The following is a 21,408-nucleotide window of genomic DNA, read 5'->3' as shown; positions in this document are numbered from 1 at the left end:
CCAAATTGACTGTCTAATACAAGGCTGCTTACTCTAATTGCATTCTTAAGAAGCAATAATTTAGAAGTTACTTTAGAAGTTGTACAAAAGCGGGTGGGGATGCCTGGGTGGCCCAGTGAGTTAAGTGTCCCATTCTTGATCTCAGCTCAGGTCTTGATCTCGGCGTCAGAGTTCAAGCCCCATACTGGGCTCCATACTGGGCTTGGAGCCTACTTAAAAAAAAAAAGAAAAAAAAGAAGAAGTTGTACAAAAGGGGGAAAACACCTTGCCATTTTTCTGGAGATCATAAACTATGTTGTTCACCCTCAAATCAAACTTTGCCCCCTACTGTCCACAAAATACCCGTAAGTTAGCCACTCTATTTTTTTTAAAGTCCAAGAAGGAATAATACGTATTATACCCAAACAGCTAGTTCCAACTGAGGGACTGAACCTCTCCAGAAAACCAAGGAGATGAAGCACCATGTAAAAGGCTGTTCAGTCACCTTTCAGAAGAAAAAAAGTAACATAAATGCCACTAATGCAGAAAAGCAACAGAGAGACCTGGGAATACCAAGAACTGGCAAGAGAAAGCTACAATCAGTAGTCCTGAGAACCCATGATCCCAGCAGATATGGTCTTAGGCATGAGGAAGACTCAAGGAAAAGGTGCAGATCAGTGTGGCTAAAAGCATTTCAGCTTCTGACCTATTACTTGCTTTCTACTACTGGAACTATACTAAGAGGAAAGAGTCAAAGAAACATCTTAACCTTATGAATTTTTCCTAGGTGTTTTCAAAAAAAAAAAAAAAAACGTGTTTTTTTTGATGTTGGCACATCATGCTGTGGAGAGAAGACTATGGGGGGACAGGTTGGGGGCTTCATGTAGCGCCCCCCCCCCCACACACATGTGCCTGGGATTGTTCTTCTGGGACAATAGCAGAATTAAGATAGTCACCGCAGCATCTCTGTCCAGCCACAACCTAAAACTTGGCAGGTTCTGCAGTGCATAAATATTCTTCACCAGTGACTGGGCTCCTGGCAAGCCAGGAAATACTCATACCACAAAAAAGAATCAAAAGAAACAAAAATGACATGGGAGGAAGTGGGAAGAAGAGGGAGATCCAAAACTAAGTAAATAAATATACACACAAAACAGACCAAGAAAAGCTACACATTTCCTGTCCCCAAAGCAATATGCAGCAACCTGGCCATATCCCGAATGCCCAGACTACAGAGATCTGTCCCTTTTCTCAATCTCTCAAACACTATTAAACTGCTGGGGGGGGGGGGGGGGATCTTTTAAATTACCATTTTCTATCATTTTCTGCCTCAACTCCTTAAGCAGACAGACCAAATATGAGAACAAGGATGCTTTATAAACCTTCTCTAAAGCCCTCTCAGTATCTAGCACTTAGTAATAACATGTGACAAAATAATAAATACTATACAACTTCCTGGCTTCTGAACACAGTCCCAACACAAAAAACTTGAAAACTTTTTAAAATCCTTTAAGTAAAAAAAACTTTAGATGAATTTGGATAAAATCTAGATGCCAAGTCAACCACAGCCCACCTATACCAAAGCCTTTCTTACCAAATAGGAGTAAGCTCCATCGCAATGATTTTCAACCTTTAGGGAGATAAAACACACTTTTTCCCCCCCAATTCTTAATTCCTCACCCAAACCAACAACCAAGACACCCTAAGAGCCCCTCAACTAGATGATCCAGGGCACATTAAAATAAGCAACATATTCATCTAAAAGGAATCATATAATCAAGGAAGAGGACTGGTAATCTTGGTACCAAGATTTCTCTTTAAGTGCTTCTCAAAGATAAGTTCAGAGGGGCGCTTGGGTGGCTCAGTCGGTTAAGCGTCTGCCTTTGGCTCAGGTCATGATCCCAGGGTCCCAGGATTGAACATCCCCCCCCACCCCCACATTGTGCTCCCTGCTCAGCGGGGAGTCTGCTTCTCCCTCTCCCTTTGCCCCTCCCCCTGCCCGAGCTCCCTCTCCCGCACTCTCTCTCCCTCCCTCAAATAAATAAATAAAATCTTTAAAAGAAAAAAAAAAGACATTTAAAAACAAAAGTTCAGAATACACCTATAATTTTTTCAAAACGATATACACAGTTATTTCAAAATTAGGTTTTTAAAATAAGCATATACTTTTACTCACATCCCAAGTATAGAAAAAAAAAAAAGTGGCTGGGCTGGAGACTGCACCAATTTTTAAAACTGCCAGCATTACACTCCTATTTTTCAGAAGGGTTTTGCTAAGATGTTCAATACAGGGACATATTCTAATTCCTCGTTATGACTGGCCTACCTCAAGTGGCTGCCAGGAAAGCAGGGCTTTATAGGCATTGTTCTTTCCTCACATGCCACATCAGTGCTAGGTTGATCAAACAGATCTTTGTATCTGTTTGCCAGGCTGAACAAAAAGTTAACTAGAAATTTAAGTGCATCAAGTCACCAAAAGGAAGGCTCTACACTGACATTTTCTACCTACTTATCATTCATCTGCATTCATCTCACTAGACATTAACACACGCTAAAGCTGCTCTCTGCTATTCAAGTTGTGCTATTATGCTCAGGAGTAGATTAATAATATCCACCTTCCTCATTGTTTAAAAAAAAAAAAAAAAAAAAAAAATTACAGCATTGGTCCAAACATGATACGTGGAGCCTCTTTCCACTTCTGCTGGTGCATTAGCTTGCTGTACTGCACACATGGGAGAAAGCTTTGCTGAAGCTGTCCTGCTGTTTCTAGAGAAGGGCAGAAAAGGCTGAAGGCTGAAAAAAATAACAGGGGAAAGAGGAGAGACAAACACACATAAACCTCACACCTGGTAACCTCTACTATCAGCTCTTTTTTCCAGCAATCTGAAGGGAGAATGTCTTTTCTAAGCTGACACCATCAGCAATGCAGTTAGCAGGTGGGCCGCAGGCCTCTTTTAAACAGCTCATAACATCCTATTAGTTTTCACAGTACCAAGGCAACTTCTGCTGACCCCGAAGCATGTGAATGAATACAAGCAGGTGACCAGCAGGAAGAAATTCCCACTCCCAGTAGGGGCAGGTCTAAAATCCCAGGAAGAGAGGGAAAAGGTAAGATAAACTGCTAGAAGTACATCTTGTAAAGGAAGGATAAAGTCTCTTTAGACCAGAGATTAAAGGAGACTTCTCTAAATGAGGTAAAGGAGACCACAGAAATCTAAAATTATATGGAGTGATCTAACATAATTCAAATATTTACAAACACAATCATAAAAGAATATGAAATCTTAAGCCCTCCTGCCTTTGTCTTTATATTTGAGTAAACTTTTTAATTCCCATAGCCTTAGGAACCGTCACAAAGTCATAACTCTAATACCCAACAAAGGCCAGGCAGTAATTTATTCAGAAGTGAAACAAATCACGCTCCATATGAAGGATGCAGTTGACAAATATGGGCCCCGTGTTGCTCCACCCTTCCAACTTTTCAAGAGCCATGAAATATGGTTCTAGATCTTTATATGATATTTCCCAGCACCTAAATCAACACTTCACTACTTTTTAAAAAAAATATGTTTTAGGCCAGTGGTACCTGGTGGCTCAGTCGGTTGGGCGTCTGCCTATTGCTTTCTGCTGGGGTCATGATCTCAGGGTTGTGGGACTGGGCCCATGTCAGGCTCTATGCTCAGCGCAGAGTCAGCTGGAGATTCTCTCCCTTTGCCCCCCCCCCCCCCCCCCCCCCCCCCCTCCCAAATAAATTCTTTAAAAAAAAAAAAAAGTGGTTCAGGCCAAATGAAACAACTACAGACCATATGCAACCTCTGGCCATCATTTGGGACCAACGGCAGAAACTATTTGTCCATGGATACCCATTTCTCCTTTTTGCCCTCTAATAGCAGCATGAGAAGATATTCTTCAGTGAGTAAAATGTAACAAAATGCTTAAGAGCCAATGAAAAGGTGCAAGCCAAATGAAAAAAATGAAGGGACAAGTGCCTAGGCTGCACCTGACCCAGAACCGCCAGGCTAGGGGTAGAACTACTGCAGGGCTCAGAAGCATAGACAGCTGACTAAAGGACAGAGGGCTAGCGCAGAGGTGTCGAAGAGAAAAGATGAAGGCTGTGGGTAGATCAAGTTCCTTGCAGAGACAATGGTGGGGAATGATGAAAGTCAAAAGCACTGATGACCTAGTATTTGGGAAAGGTCCATGAGTCATCCACAGCCATAGGCCACAAAGGGCCCCAGGGGTTTAAACAAAATAAGCCAGCAACCAGTAAGTAGCACCTCAGGGAAAGAAAGCGGTGTTCAGTAAACTCCTACGGAAACAGACCTTACCCGGGGATGGGTTATAAAAACTTGCTCACTCTATAATAAACTTTGTATATGTAAAACAGCTTAGCTAGCTCTGCAATAATGGTGGGCCATCCTCCTATCACCAGAGGTGCCTCCAGTAGGGAAGCAACATCCGTGAGATTTTTAAAAACTGACTTTCAAAAGTAGCTCAGAGTGAACTCAAGACCAAGTATAGTCAGTTCCAGGAATATTTTCCTAACCTTACCCAATTCACTGAATTTATTTTCAAATACACGGTGATTTATTTGCTTTGAGAAATACCTCGTGTACTTCTGATACACACGTAACGCCCAAAGAATAAAAAAGTGTTAAACATCCTTTAAATATTGAACAAGTGAACAATTTCCAATAACTTACTTGACAGGGCATCCATCAATAACTTTTCACTTAGGGTGGTGAGAGGGTATTGAAACAAGCAGGAAAAAAAAATGTATTTCTATATAAACTCCATCTTGTGATGTACAGGAATAGATTCTTGATAAGAAATTAAACAAAATTCAAATCAGGAAAATACGGACTGATTATTTTAATTTAAATGCTTAAATTTAAAAATCTGATTTCTCATTGAAAAAAAGATGGAATATTTAAATTAAGACATTTATATTCCTGGAATGTTAGCTGACTAAAGTCTCGTAATTTCACATGTAATTTTTTAACATTATTTATATTTTCCAGAAAAAAATGCATTTTAAACTTCCCTTCCAAATCCCACCATCATAGATATATTTATACCTATTTCCATACTGAAATGTTCAAAGGCACAATTCTCTCAAAACCTCCCTGCAGTTTGGGAATTTTCGCTTTCTCCATGGCAGAAATATGCATATGATGGTATGTTATAAAGAATCACTAAAAATTATGGTTCATAATAACGCAATGAAGGCCAAATATATAAAACTAATCAATGGGAACCACCGATTACCACTTTTCCAATTCAGTACACATTGTCAATCCACTGCCAAAAAAATCTCATACTTCAGTATGCTCATCGTCTCCTCATCCTTGAGATATGGAGGGTAGTTTTATACTCAAAAAGGTTAAGAAACCAAGGACAGGGGCGCCTGGGTGGCTCAGTCCGTTAAGCGTCTGCCTTCGGCTCAGGTCACAATCCCAGGATCCTGGGATCGAGCCCCACATCGGGCTCCCTGCTCGGCGGGAAGCCTGCTTCTCCCTCTCCCACTCCCTCTGCTGTGTTCCCTCTCTCGCTGTGTCTCTCCCTGTCAAATAAATAAAATCTTAAAAAAAAAAAAAAAAAGAAACCAAGGACATAAGTAATTGAGTCCAAGACCAGACAATGGAAACTTCAGGCTTCCAGCCTATAGCATATTCCACCTGGCTCTGCTAAATTAAGAATTTCAACTAAAGTGACAAAACTTACCGAAGCAAGACAACTCAGTAGCTAAACTGGCAGCACTGTGCTCACCACAAGACCTTACATGTGTAATATTTGTTTACAAAATCAGAATGGATTTTAAAACAAACTGAGACAAGGAAGCTTAGAGTCTGCCTTCGATGAAAAGCCCACATTGCTAAGGCTACTGCAGACAAGAACTGATCTGAATGACTTCCCCCTGCCCTCACCAGTACAGAGGACAACTCCAATACTCAAAGTCCTATTTCCCAAACAGAACCTTATTTTAACCCTCTTGAAACCTGAGGGCTAGATGGTAAACTATGGAAATTTCGGTGTACGTACATTTCTCTAGGGAGAGAGGGCCCACAGCTTTCTTCAGATGCTCAAAGAGACTCAGAACTTGATATTAACAAGAATATTCAATTTTACAGGAATTCCGTAACAAAGATACAGGAAAGCTGAGAATCCCTATTCTCACAAAGAAATAAAACTAGTCAAGAAAATGTCTAATAAAGCTTGAAGTGAGTTCGACTACTGCTAACTAAAAGCAAAATAAAATAAAAACCCATACTGAAATGTTAACCTGCTTGATATTTATGAAAATACAGATTTTTGTGATATTCTATTAATGCAACCTTTAAAGTTGCTGAAATCATCTCCGGTAATGAAGAGCCTACAACAAAAATTCTGTAGGAAAAGAAAAGTTAGTCATGTAGAATATACGTTTCTTTTTTAGGAGACTGACTCCTTTAAATCAAAGGAAAAGGTGTTATGAATCTATCACTATTAGATAGACAAGGTAAAAAATATACAGATACTCAACCCAGGAGTTCAAAACTTATCTGATCTAAAGCAAAACCCTCAACATGTTAAAACAAAACAAAAACTATCATTTTACTGTCTCACAATAAATAAGCCTATTGAGAAAAACTGTCAATTTTTTTTTTTTTTTCCAAATAAATGATCTCTGAAAGTAGGAAAGGGGGTCTTGCCTGTCAAACCTTATTTGCCATACATTTTCAGTCAAACCGACATAGTGGAAATCAGATATGGAAATAACACACAAATTCTATTAAAAGTCCAAGTTCATAAAAGAAAAAAAGTTACTTGCAATTAATAATGCAACTTCCAAATTGGTTCAGTTTTAATCTCCTGCCACCTATTCCTATGACCTTGGTTATTTTACCTATCCCACTCCTTCCCGAAGTACCCATCCTTTTCTGTATGAAGATTTATTACAAGGAAAACCCGTATGTCATCACTCAAAACTACTCAGCAACACTCAAAGGGGAAATATACAGTTAAGAGTATCAATGAAATTGATGCATTCAAAACCTAACCTATAACTGTGAGAAAATAATACCTTTACCAGAAATAGGTATTTTAATGTAGTCCAATCTCTGGACAGGTAGCACTGGTATTAAAGGGGAAGATGTCTATAGGAATGCACCTTCTACAGTGTTACGGAAGAGTCGCCTTTCATTTTTGTCTTATACAAAATAGAAGGCTAGAGATATAGAAAGTCATATTCTCTTAAAAAATATTCTCCTGTTATCTTACTAAAATTAAAACTATGATAGGCATCATGCATGCTGAAAGCCAAACCTGTTTATTTCTTGTTAGTGAAAAGTTCCCTACATATTCCATAAAACTGCCATAGGATTTTACTATACTAATTCCTATTTTTAGTTCAGATTCCAAAAGTTACCAATGCTATTTAAACCATAATAAAATGTGTGTGTATCTTTTAATTACACAAAAGCCTTAAAGTATTGCCTTTCAAGCTTAAGCACCTTCTGTTTCTGCTTAGCAGATTTATATTACTTAAAATCAAGAAGAAAAATCAACTAAGATTGCAAACCAATTAGTATCTAAAAATCAAATAGAACTTAAATGTTCTTACCAAATTAGAAACATATAAAACAATGAGTTTGGCATTAAAGTACACAACACGTGCGTTCGGTGAGTAACCAGAACCAGTGAAGACTTCCACATCTGTAAAATAAAACTGGCCAAAGCAAGTGAACATTCTGTGTGGCTAATGTTCTCTATAGAGTTAATTCAAGAGTTGGGTGTGGCATCACCAGTGCATGAGGCCTTCAAACAGTTCTACAATATATTAGCATAAAACAGCAGTACTGGCAGTTAAAAATATTAACAAACGATTAAGACTCTAACCAGGATAAATTACATAATCTGTGGATCCCGGTGCAAAATGAAAGTAGAGGGTCTCCTTGTTCAAAAATTTAAGAATTTCAAGGGGGAGCGGTTAAGACTGCATAGGTTATATGCCCATAAAGCAGTTCTGCTTCCAACCAAGTATTCATGCTTAAAAACAAAACCGAACTTTAAATGTGGTAGCTTACTGTGATTATTGGCCTTCCAGCTGAATATCCAAACAATAAGAAAGAGCTGCAGTAGACAGCTATGGGCTGGTTTTCCACAGGGTGGCATACCACCCAGGCCCCATACCACCTCATCTACACAGCCTTCCCAACGCCATCAAAAAAATAACAACAACCTGACCAGGCTAAGTACCATGGGTCTCTAGTCTCCCTTATTTCCAAACATTATTGGCGACAAAGGTGATTAAAAGAATGTGTTATGGTAGCTTTAGTAAGACTTCAAATGAGAGCAAAAGAACTGACCCAACCATGCAGACCAATCTATCAAAAAGGTTAACAGTAAAGTCAGTCTTAAGATGCTATTTTGGAATATCCAGTCCTTTGGGAAAAAAAAACACGAAGAGTAATGTGCCACTGTGGTGTTCTTGCGCCATGCTACCGTCTGAAAAGTATCCCAGGTTTATTTTTTTTTTTTTTTATTTTTTATTTTTTTTAAAGATTTTATTTATTTATTTGACAGACAGCGAGAGAGGGAACACAAGCAGGGGGAGTGGGAGAGGGAGAAGCAGGCTTCCCGCAGAGCAGGGAGCCCGATGCGGGGCTCGATCCCAGGACCTGGAATCATGACCTGAGCCGAAGGCAGACGCTTAACGACTGAGCCACCCAGGCGCCCCAGTATCCCAGGTTTAAAAAACATTTCCCCCCATCAAAGAAAGGTTGATCCCAGTTTAGAAGTCGGGGTATTCTGGGTGGCTTTGTTGTATCCTTAAAGAAAACTTGGGACTTGCTTCTAGAATAAAAGGGGGGGGGGAGGATGGAAAGCAGTATTTTTAAAAATTATAGTCAACCAGAAAAGCATAGAAGGCTAGAAGGGCTGGAAGTGGTAACAAGGATTCAGCCAGGAATATCTGTCTGTATACAAAGATCCAAAAGGGTGGATTAAGAAATGGGGTAGTAGAAACGTCACTTAGAGCCTTGTTGTTCCATATCTCACCAGGAGATAGGTCGTAACTAAAAGTGCAAAACCCAGGCAAAGAAGGACCTTGCTTCTCCGGTGAAGACGCATTAACCAGAACCAACCAACCCCCAAAAAAACAAAAACCAAAAAAGGAACTCTTAACAACTCATGCATTCTTAGCCTAGAAAATAAGGTTCAGTAGTAAATAACAGGCCTGGCCTACACTTACCAGTTTGGGGTTACCTGTGCTATTCCAGGCGCATACCCTATAACTAAAATTCTCTTCATCCATAGGAACAGTGTCTACAGCTTAAAAGAGCTGACCTGATTCCTAAGAGCAAATGCTAAACAGTGAAGGAAACACCTAAAGACAGAGAAAATGGGGGGCCTTAAATGCCTCAGGCTGTCTTTGAAGGGTAAATAAAAAACCTAATTCCCCGAAAGGTGGCAGCACCAAGTTACCCAAATAGGCAATAAGGGGCCAGTTTGATCACACAAACACAAAAACATTCTCTAAAGGGGGGGGGGGGGGAGCAGAAGAATCACATCAAATTGGATGTAATGTTTCTTCATAATTTTTCCTACCTCACCCCAGCCATTACTTTCCAGACACAAGTTTTCTTCTTGCCCCTTCTTTCCCTTTCCTCCCCCATTTCCAAAGGAACTTTCTCTAAGTATGCACACACACCCCACCTGAGCAATATTAAATCAATATTCCTACAAACCTCTCATAAAGAATAACCCAAAAACAAATGCAGTGATGTTCCAGTCCATCCAGCCAAGCAGTCACCATTTCTAGACCCAAAGATCTAGATGAGAAAGTAGATCCAGGAAAGCTTTTCTACCCGCTCACCAAAATGGAGACTCCAGGTCAGCTTCCAAAGAGCGAGCGAGCTTAGCACAAATGAAAAATTCAAAGGACTCCGGGGAAACCGTTTTTGAGAAGATTCTCTTCAAGGGCAACTAACCAGTAATTCAAACTGATTTTTTAAGGAGATGGAAAAATTACACCCCAACTGGTATTCGAGTGGTTTTAAATGGACTTACTTGTCCTAAGTTTGGGGCTGAGGGACATTTTAATGAAGACAGAATTATTATGGGTGGATCCACCAAAAAATTAAGTTTCAAAAAACTCTGTCCTTGACGGGGGTATATTCATGTAGCATTGCTAAACACCATTCTTTGGGGAGGGAATGAAAGAGAAGAGATATCCGGGAACAAGTCCTCCTTTCTCACATTCTCAGAAAATATAAAGACAGGAGATGAAATTTTTATCATAAAGATGATCTTTTTAAATGCACACTATTTTAAATGACCATCTGGACAGCTACAACTCCTTGCTCATAGCTCACATCTAGAGACAAGGTTTTGCACCCTGGCCCTCCAGGATAACAAGTAGGCTTTTAAGGCAACGCTGTGGAAAGACTGCCTGCTGGTCATTGTCAAGACCACTGGAGGAGCACCTGCTGGTGAACCGATGTTGGTCCCCGCGAGACCACCAATCGCACCAGTGCACGCACACTCGTCCGTGCACGGGGGCCGCAACTGGCCGGCCCTCCCGGCCGAGCTGGAGGCGCAGCTGCCGCAACCTACCGGAGCAAGCCAAAGCCCCGAGTCCGCCTCGCCCGGCGGCCCGGCCCGCCCGGCGATTCCCGCCCAGCGCACTGCTCGCGCGCAAACCCAGGATGCCACCGCGAGCTACGACCTCGCGCGGCTGCGCCCGGCCTCACCTAATACCGCGCAAGAGAGCGAGCGGCCCCGGGGATCCTCTTTGCTCTGCCCTGGCCGCTCCCAGTCCCATGCCACCTCCGCACGCTGCGTGGCCGCTCCAAGTCTCCAGACGCCCCAGGAGCTCCAAGGACCACGCGCGAGGCGGCGCCTTACCAAGTGGGCACGCCACCAGACACCATCCGACTGGAGAACCCAGTGCACACAGCCTCCCACAGGCGGGGTTGCCAGTCCGCCACAAGAATCCTGCCCTTTTTCTAGAAAACCCCCCTCCCCCCACTTTCCCTCCAAAGCACTCACCTGCGTCTCGGCGCAGTTCTCGCGCTTCACGCGGCCGTACCCGGGCACGTCCAGGCCTGAGCACGCTGCCTGGCGCGACTGGCCCCGCTCGGCTCCCGCCGCCCCCAACCAGCTTGTGCCCACAGGAGGGGCGGTGCCACCTCCCGAGGCGCCCAATTCCCTCTACTCCCGCCGCAAGGGGCCGAGCTCTAGGAACTTCGCGTGCACAACCTCCGCCGCCCCCACCGGCGTTCCCGCCCGAGGCCGGACTAGGGCTCCCACCGAGCGGAGGCCGGACTCCACTCGGCGCCGCGGCGCCGCGCACAACCCTCACCTCGGCGTCCAAAACAGACCCGAGGCCAGGCGCCGCGTGCCCGCCCTCCCCGCCCCCACTCCCACACCCCCCGCACTTGCCTGCTACGACTCGGAGCTGCAGCTACTACGGCTCGCGCCGCCAGCCGTCAGCACGGCCGCGGAGGAGTCGCTCCGGGCGGGCTCCGCGTAGAGGCGGTGGCGGCGGCGGCGTCCCCAGTCCTGCCGGAGGCGGGAAGGCGGACTGGAACCCGGCGAAACCCCCGCCTTACCCGCGTCGCGCCGGCGACCGGCCTCCTCACCCGGCCGGCAGCTGCCTCAGTGACGCCCAGGCGCCGCGGTCCCGCCGTTTGTAGCGGGGCGGGGAGGAGGGGCTTGCTTGGAAGAGCGCCAGGAGGCGGGGCCGGCGGCGAGTTAGCGGCGCCGCGACTGCTGCCGCCGGCGCGTGCCCTGCCCGGCCGCCCGCGGGTCGGTGCCTGCGAGAGGACGTCTGGCTGCGGCCGCTCGGCTCGGTCCCTCCCGTCTTCCGATTCCGAGCAAGCTCTGGGACCAGGATCCCCTGGCAGTGCGGAGAGCGTCGCGCGCCCAGAGGCGGTAGATTCCAGGTGCAAGTTTGCAAAGCCCGAGGTTCCGGGCGCTAACTGGGAGCCAGAGCGACTCGCGCCGGGGTTACTTTGATGTATATGTGTATCAAATATATACACATACGTACATACATATATATTGCAAGCAGTTAAAAGGCTCTTTTCCCCCCTACTTCACAGCCGAAGGGTCCTGTCCCTTGGCGGAAAACTAAAGGCTTAGCCCTGGCTGCCCCTCTCTGCCTCTCTCGATGGAATCTGACGTTCAAATAAGCCCGAGTACCTGTGCGGGGTGCTATACTCTGCTTCAAACGCAAAGTAGGAAATCCTGCACTCGACTATACAAGAGCCTGCCGCTCGCCGCATCCCTCCAACGCCCCCCACGTTAGCCCCGAAATGGCCAACTCTTCACCGAGGGGGGCGTCACATCGCTGCTTAGCCTTGGCCCGCCCCCACGCCCAGCTCAATCGCCTTTCCCCAGAAAAACCTGTGCCTGTCCTCAGACTCAGCCCCGCGACTGGGAGTCAAAATCGACCCCGAGCCACGCGGTGGGAGCACGTTTTTACACCTGCTCAGCCGCTTAATTACGAGAGCACCTGTCGTGTTGTTGTGGTTGTTTTCATTGCAAAGGCTTCTGTTTTAACCCTTCCCCCTTAAAAACTGCACTTAAAATATCACCTGTCATACCTACCTGAAATCGCAGGAGGTAAGAGAAAGGAACTGAGCAGTGGGCGACTGAGTCGCCGCAAAAACGTGACCGAGGTTACAGCTTCAAGGGCATGATGCGGGTTTGATGCAGCAAGGTCCGCTAAGGGCGCCCAGCGCTCCCCGCCCCCACGCGACGGGCGGGGCGGGGTTGGGGTGAGGAGAGAATGGAGGAAGGACTCCTTTACCCCAGGGCGGGGGTGGAGGAGGCAAAATTGCCCTCTTGGGCGAAGTCAAATCAGGCGTGGTAAAGTAAGCGGTTTAACTATAATCGAAATGGAGACAATCCGCCCCTCAATTTGGGGGACCCAGACTGGGGACACCAGAAATAGCTAATTGATTCTATATCAGCATTTCTGTTGTCACCCCAAATCCGATTAGCAATTAAATGACCTTAATTGACTTTGTACGGGGTTACTGGGAAAACTGCTCAAAGCGCCTGCGCCTCTCTGAACTCCCTCTAAACAGTTAATTATAATATTCCCATCCCAGGCAGGCGGGATTGCTAAAAATGCCTGTTTCCAAACGTTAGGCAAAAATGGGCCTACCACATTTGCCAATCCAAGCCTAAAACTCCTAGAATGCCCTACGCCCTACTTCCTGAAGCTGACTTCTTCAAGTTACGGGAGACCTCTCTACAGAGTTCCCCAAGTCTTCCAATCCACTTCGACCTGCAAACGTAGTTTTTCTTGGAGAACTCCAGAACAGGTTAAAATGGGGTGCCTAAGTACTTGGTTAAAAGAGGGAAGAAGAACCCAGGAGTGATTGGTGTAAGACAGACAGACTCAGGGAATGACAATAATAACTGAGAGATAGTTACTTTTTTAAATCCTCCAAAAAGCGACTTTTAAACAGTCAACATTTTCTGGGTTTGCAGACTTATTTGTTCAGATTCTGACCAACCTTTCAGATGTCCCATTTAAGAAGCCATTTTACGAAGGAAGTCTTACAGGCCCAAACAGCTTTTCTACTCTACCACCCCTAAAACATGCACTTTTTTCTTGACCTTTAGGAACTTATTTCCAATTAGGAAAATAATTTATTCGGTTACTATTGTCTGCTCTGTACTCTACTCCCCCCCCCCAACTTTAAGCTTGCATTTTATAGGTTGCAGTGTAGGCCTAAGAAATAAACCATCTCCATCTCCCTCCTATTCCCAACATCCAGAGGATGGGTATTTATATATATACATATACATATACATATATACATGTATATGTATATATACATGTATAAAGAAAATACCCAGTCTCGACATGTATATGTATATATATAAATAGAGATGTGGGGAAGGGCTAAAGGTTTAAAATCTTAACCAATAAACACTCTTAACCAACAAGAGTGTTTATGAGTGGGGGCGGGGAAAGAACCCGTGCATTTCGGGGAGGAAGTAAGAGACATTCATCCCATCCCAAGAGTGTTAAAAGTAAATACTAAATGGTTGACTATTGCTCTCACTCTGGCCACAATAAAGCCAGATCTGCAGCTGGCAATTACAAGAGAAAATACTCAGTCTCGACATCAGTTTCGCTAACCCGTACTTGAAAATGGCAAACGGGGAACGTATCCAACCTCCAATTTGCCACAGTTGTATAGCTCTCATATTAATTCTTTAGAGACGTGAAATAGGTGGGTACGTAGCAACGTGCTGGGCATAAATTAAGCAACAATGGCCACGCGAGGTCCTATTCGCCGCGGAGCTCCCGTACAGGGCACTGCCACCTTGCTATCCCCAGACCCCACGGCCCCAGAGATGGCAGAGTCGAGTCTGGAGGCTGGCCGCAAGTTGGCTTTTAGACCGGGGAGGGTGGGTGGGGTGGAGAGCAGGGTGAAATTAACAACCCCCGGCCGGTTTTGTACCTTTTCCCCATTCTCTCCGTGTCAAGCACCACACCGGCGCTCTCACGCACACTCACCCACACCCCCTCGTGCCAATAATTTAAACTTCTCTTAGGCAAAGGCAGCACCTCGTTCACCGCCACCACCACCCTCTCAGTCCTCCCCGCCCAGCGAACATCCTCTCCCCTTTCCCATATCTACCCTGATTTCTCTTTTTCCGCAGCAGAAAGCCAGCTGGTTTCTCCCAAACCCTGAGAAATCACAAAAGTTAAAATGAAGCATGTGTCTGCCCAGCGTCTCACCCCCAACCATCTTTCTCCCGGCGTCAGTTTAACAATAGCTATTCGGGGGGGGGGGGATAAGAAAAGGGGTGAGGGCAACGTAGCGGAGTTGGCTCCTTGGGGTGGCTGTGAATCCTCACGGCTGCGAAGGGGTTCCCCCTCGCCCCGAAGGCGAAGTCAGCCGCGTAGGACCAAGGACAGGGCTTGCAATCCACTTCCCAGCGCCCAGCACAGCAAGGCTCCCAGGCAGCCGCCACTCCACAGACACAGCTCCAAGGATCTTATTTACGCTTTTCTGAACAAAGGGAATCTCATATCCGGTACAGGCTTAAGAATTCGGCCCTAAATTGGCTACCTTCTTTTAAAAAAGAATCACGGTAATTGGCGCCCATGAATTAGAGCCCGCACACCTAGCAATGATGAGTTTTGACAGCTTCTACCCACCCTAGCCCCAGCCCAGCCCTAGCCCTCAGGCGGCATGTACTTTTTCAGTCAACTACAACTAGCAGCCTGGTGCAGCATCTAAATTCCATCTGGCAATCCCATCTCCCCAGCACATGTTATCTGGTTAATGCAATTAAGTGTGGGGTTTTCGCTGGTCTAATCTCCAAGTCCAGGCTTCTGATTCTCCTCAGTGGTATTAAAGCCTCTCCAATCCTTTGGTTACTGTGCGAAAGTAGAGGCATGCATCCCCCAAAACCCAAGTTATCCCTCTCTTCCCACGAAATGAACTTCCAACCTCAATCCCGTAGCTCACTCAACACCTAGACTCCCATTGTACCCCTGCTCTACTCTAGCCACATTTACCACTTAAGTTTCTGCCATTGACATTTGCGAAAATTCAGTAGGACAAGCATGCGTCCACTGTCTTTTAGTCTAGCTCTCTATAATTAAAAAGCAGAGCAGTAGCTTTGAAATGAGACAAACATGTGCAATTAACTTCATATTCTGTATTCCGCTCACTTACAGGTTTTCTGGGTTTGCCAGCGCATCGCTGCAACTAATGATTAAAGAAACCAAACCGAAACTTACCTTTCTCCCTTAAGGTTTTTGTGTATGTGTGTTTTTAAAGTAACGGTGCAGTTCTCCCAATAAGGATGAGCAAGAAGCTGCTGGATAGTTCTCTTAAGACAACACGAAACCTAAACTGTGCTCGGCTTAAAAGAAGCAAATAAAAAGAAATGTTTTCGACCCCAAAGTCCAACGCTAAAAGAAATGGCGAAAAAAAAAATATGAAAGGGGAGGGGGAACTTAAAAAAGAGAGTTTAAAAAGACGGAGAGACTACCCTCCTATTGCCGTTCAACTAAACAAAAAGGGGCAAGAAAAACAAACGAAGGAACAAAGAAAAGAGACGAAAGAACGTTTTTTCAAAAAGACGATGTCTTTCTCCTTGTTGCTTTTTAGTAGGTCGCTACAGGAGTAAGCTGCTGCATCTCTAACTGAGAACAGAAATAAGGGGGGGAGGACGTCTTAAAAGGGAGGTGGACTGGACCACAGATTTATAGCACCGTATCACCAACCCCTTCTCTGCCTCCGCACTGCCGTGTGTGCAGCTGCTCTGCCAGGCTCCTATCCCGGGCAGCACGCGCGGAAGTATACGCCGAGTGGCGCCACAACGTAACATGCTCATCTCCCCGGGACCCGGATTGGTCTAGATGCTTCCATTGAGGCCGCCCGGGCGAGCACGCTTGATACGATTGGCTAGATGCTTGTGTCACTCTCAAGAGCTCAATGGAGTCCCGTTTCAAGGTAAGTTGTGCGGGGAGGTACACACTTAACACAGGCGGCGAAGGGAAATGCAAGAAGCAAAAAGAGATGGAAAGAGCAACGTGGGAGGGTTGGAACTGTAGTATCAGAGTTTGCGATATGGCATGATCTTCTTTCCTTTTAAATCTTTCTGCTTCCGAAAGATTCATTTTCCTTGCCATCACTGCCGCATCTAAGGCACGTTTCTTTATAACATTAAACTCTGTCCGGTATGTATGAGTCATTGAGAGCTCCCTCTCTTTGATCTGAGTGAAAGGGATGAATGTACATCCATTACTTGCCCGCATGCCTTTTTCGATTTGTGTTCCAGTATTCTGTATTAGATATTAAGCAATTTTATGTCTTTCTCTATTTTAATATATGCATATTGCAGCCCTCTTGTTTATTTTTTAAAGCATCCTTTTAGGATAAGAATGAATTCAGAAATGCTTTCAAATAAAGCTGCACGGTTTGAATTAGCTTTCATTTCATATTAGAAAAGTGTAGGATAAACATCCTGTCAGGAAAGGAGGTACTGCACAGAGCTAAGGTCCTTCACTTTGAGGTATATGGTGACTCAAAAAGAGCATCTGTATATAAAATTAGAACAAGCCACTCCTCTGTATTTGCTGGCGGTACAGTTCTTGGACCACACATGTATTGCTGACAGTAAAGATCAGTCGAACCTTTATCTGGGTTCTTTCTCTGAGGATTTAGAAAGTTTAACCAGAAGACCAAGTGCTGTCAATGCTTCTGCTTTATAGATGAAGACTACTTTATTAAATACCATATTTTAATAACATTCAAGAGACTGAAGTATAGTTTTGTGCATGGTATTTATTTCTTCCTCCAAGTGAGAGCGGGGTCCTCAGGATCGACTTGATGTATAAATAGAGACAATCAGCTTGACCTAGGTTCTTTTTCAGCCTGAATTTCTTCTTTTAATCTTGACAGTGCCAACTTCCTAGATAGTACTTATGTTTCTTACACAGTGTAACATATCTTCTCTAGATGCTCATGCCTTTCTAAAAGGAATTCCTTTACCTGTTTACTACTAGTGGCTATCTTTGAAAATTCAGAAAAAGGAGGCACAGGTTAAGAGTTAGAGATTGGAGGAGGTCAGAATGGGATGGAAGGAAAGGGACAGATAGTCACAAAGCAAAGTGACTACAAAGTGAGGGGTGAAGTAATTCAGAGTTCCTTGAGAATGTCCTTGAGTGTGGATAAATGATTAATGACAAAGAACAGAAGACCTGTTTATCTCCCCGTATAGCCCATATAATATGTTTAAGTTCTATTACTTTGCATGACAATAACAGGGGGTTGGAAAAGGAGGCCTGAATCTATATGTTAGCTTATAATTAGCATTGTTATCTTATCATTTATAATTACCATGTCCTAATCCCGAGCCACACTTTTTATATAACAAGACTGGGGTCCTAATTTCAACTTAAAGCTATTCTCTAGACCTGGGTGGAACTCATGGGAAGAAAGAAAAGCAGTTTGAGGAAATGGAGTGAAGGGGCTGAGGGAAGGACAAGTCAAGGGAAAAGACAGAAAGACTCCACTTCACCTAAAATAGATTAAACACTGTATGAATAAACAGTTGGAAGACTGTGTTTGTTATCATCTTCCTTCAACCCCTCCCCTCACCCCCAGGTCAGTACAAAGAAGTAACTCTTAAAGTAATAAATACAACTTAAATAAAAATATAATACTGTTTATGCAGACTTATTTATGAAGTGAATTGTCTTTTCTCCTTGTTAACATGCTCATAATATTGAATTAGTTGCATGTATTCATATAATATTCTCAGCACTCTGTAGAAAATCTTTACCATTAACTTACAATTATATAAGTATCTTCTAACTGGATGGAAAATAATACTTCATTTTATTTTTTGATGTGTGTTTGTTTCCACAAGAATTTGCAGATTAAGGTGGTATATTTTCCAAAAGGGGGAGGGTGGATAAAGAAAGCTGGGTGTGGTATGGAGTGATGAAAATCTAGCTTGTGTGTTATGTAGTTAAAGAAATTACTTGGAAAATAGTAAACTTGTCCATTCAAATGCAAAACGCTAAATTCTGTGGATTGGGTATATATGCTTTCTTTAGTTTGGGCAGAGAAGCAAATGTTTTTCAAAATGTTGTCATCTTCAACATGTTGTTTTTTCTATATAGGTAAAATGGAGTTAAATTATTTAAGATATTGAAAATATCTTAAAATACTAGTTCCCTTCCTCAATAAAACAGATGTTTCTAAATTTAAAAACATTTAAATGGATACGTATACCTTAAGTAACATGTATTTTCCCAACTTTTAAAAATAAATCTGAATACAGCCTATTTAAAATAAGTGATATCTGGATATAGATTTCACTTTGAAATTCATGTTGTCATAGCCTGAAATACTAACATATTCTATCTTGCAATTAATAAAGACTATATGTAAACATCACACTCCACATTAAGGAACTGTAATCAACCCCTCTTCATCCATAGTTAGGTTAAGAATTATCCACAGCATTTGAACTTGCATTAGAAAAGCATTTAAAAGACATCTGAGTTATGACTGTCATCTTAGCTCTGATATATTTTCAAAGTCCTTATCATTATTTTAAACTGCAGCAGAGAATGGATAGATTTGGGGGGTCACTCACTGAAAGTTTGGAGAAAAAGTTTGATGTGGAGAAAGTTGCAAAAAGAATAGTTCTCAAAGCTGAAAAATAATGAATTCAATAGATTATTTTGCTAAAGTTTATAAAGGAACAACACTCATTCACAGGAATACTCATAAGCAATTGTGGGCAATATCTTTTAGGATAAATAACTCCCTTACACTAGTTGAGGGGGGTATGATTTTAGCATTTTATGATAAAGGATGCTATAAACTACTATTGTGACTTTTTTTAAAAAAAGTAAAGTAGTCAAGCTATTTAGGTGAGTTTACAGTGTGTGGCTTAGGGCAATAGTTCCAAACATTATACCCTCTCAGAAGAATAAAAATATTCTGTGTTAGTTTGTTGGGCAGTTTGGGGTGGGGGTGGAGTCTGTCGTTCAAAATGTTGGAAATGTGACAGTTTAATGCCTACATGAGAAATATAGATATTATATAGCTTGATGATTACTCTTTTATTTGTTCTACCTAAAGGAGCATGTCAACTTTCCTTCTACAGTTTAGAAAACAGAAAAAAAGTTGTCGAGAAAATTGACACCAAGGTTAAGTTTAGAGCGAGGCAACCGGGCAAGAGAATGAGGCAGGAATTAGCACCATGGACAGAGACGAGCCGATAAAGGTTTGCAAAGCCTCACAGTTGTTTTCTGTCCCTCCCAAGTAAGACACGGAAACTGCAATTCTTGGGAACGTTTCATTCCACAGACTTTAAGGAAAAGGCTGTCCTACTTCACAGAAACACGTTTATTTTGAATTAGGCTGGCTTTTGCTAGGACTCGGCCTTGGTGACAAACCGTCAGGAGGGTTAGAGCCCCGAACTCTGGGTGCACCCTCCACTGAACTTCTCTTTTCACACACTCCCTTGCCCTGGTGAGCCTGCCTTTCATCAAAGTGTTCATGCAAAATAAATGCAAATCCAGGTAGTATCGGAAAGTCTGCTAAACCTACTCCAGAGTTCTTAATCCTCAAAATTCCCAGCGGGAATCGCAACAACAAAAAAAAACGCTTACCCAGTCCCCCTCGCTTCCCCCAACCCCAGTTCCTCCCCAGCTCCATCCACCTCTGGCAAAGGGGCAAAGTCTTTTATCCGAAGATAAGTTACCTCCTAGACTATTTTGCAAAGGACCCTTTATATTGCAAACACTTTCCATCAGGGACAGTGCCAGAAGCAGCAGTGAGCAGGATCACAAACATCCTTCACTTTCTCTTTATATTTTGTCTTTAAACTCCTGTTCGAGAGAAAAAAAAACTGTAAAGAGAGTAGACTCAGGGAGAATTCCCCTAAAACCTTAGGTTACTGCTCACACTTAAAGCCATGTGAATTGTTTATTTAAGTGTTTAACATTTTTTAAATGTAATCTAGTGTCGTGGTAAATCTTTTGAGACCAGCTTAGAGTGTTCTTCCCCTACCCCCACCTTCCCCCCCTCCCCGAGCAAAATTTATATGAAGTTCATTCTCCTTTAAGTGATTTGACTGCAGATATTCAGATTCAGACTAAGATCTGTTGCACGTGCCCCAGAGTGTCTCGGAAAATATATTTGCAGCTTCGGATCGACGATCATTTATGTAAAGCTTCCCACAAATGTCCTCAGATTTCTTTTCCTCCCCTCTTTTACACAGTAGCAACTTTTAGCAGGATAAACTCATGTCTTTGCTGAGCATGCAAAGGGAGGTCTAGGCGACCAGGCAAGGGTGAGGTAAGAAAAACTGGAGGTGAGAAAAGGCAAATCAGAGCTTTGTGTCCGTTTCTTTCAGGGATGCTAACAGCTTTCTTAAGCTTCCTCCTGGAGCCGATACATCTCATGCAAAATTAATACAAGTAATTAAAAATAGCAGTTTCCAAAGTTAAAGGAAACCATCTGTCTCAGCTGGTGGCAATCAGTCTTTTGGCCGGCCCCTTTACCAGGACCTGGGAAGAAACGGTTTTTCTGCTTCCGATGCTCGGAGGCTCTTCCTTATATTGAAGATTTATGTTTCCACTTGTGTGCGATGCACGTCTAATTTGAAATAATAAAGCCGGGCTGAGCGACCAGTCAATCAGAGCTATCAACTGCTCACGGTAGGCAGCCCTGCCCCCACCACCCACCGGTCTCTAACCCTCTTTCCCTCCCTTACTTCCTCCCCTCCTACCCTCCCCCTCCTTTTTCCTCCCTCCTCTGCTCTCTCACACAGTCGCACTTTCCCCCCACGTGTGTTCAGATCAAACCCTTGCCCCATAGAGCAAGTGACCGCACCGGGGCACAGTGACAAAGGCGGAGTTTGTATCAGAAGAAGACTGAG

At 43.6% G+C, this 21,408-nt stretch overlaps 1 protein-coding gene across 16 annotated transcripts in view; it reads right to left on the bottom strand.

The window, feature by feature from the left end:
- ELAVL2 (ELAV like RNA binding protein 2) overlaps window positions 1–21,408 on the bottom strand; it is a 183,578-nt gene that overhangs the window by 142,552 nt on the left and 19,618 nt on the right. For 6 of the 16 annotated variants that reach the window (XM_032393673.1, XM_032393678.1, XM_032393679.1 and 3 more), the window contains exon 1: window positions 10,713–10,858. The exons of 1 other annotated variant lie outside the window; for it this stretch is intronic. In XM_032393673.1, the coding sequence (XP_032249564.1) occupies window positions 10,713–10,783 (71 nt within the window). In that variant the 5' untranslated portion in view covers window positions 10,784–10,858. Of the gene's footprint in view, window positions 1–10,712; window positions 10,859–11,010; window positions 11,145–11,403; window positions 11,664–12,573; window positions 12,939–15,739; window positions 16,300–21,408 lie in introns of those variants that run through there. 9 more of the 16 variants (XM_032393684.1, XM_032393680.1, XM_032393689.1 and 6 more) reach the window with 7 other exon arrangements.

This window comes from Phoca vitulina, unplaced genomic scaffold, assembly GCF_004348235.1.
Source record: "Phoca vitulina isolate PV1807 unplaced genomic scaffold, GSC_HSeal_1.0 scaffold75, whole genome shotgun sequence".
NCBI lineage: Eukaryota > Metazoa > Chordata > Mammalia > Carnivora > Phocidae > Phoca > Phoca vitulina.
The sequence above is the reverse complement of the archived record's forward strand: the minus strand, read 5'-3'. Positions and strand labels throughout refer to the sequence as shown.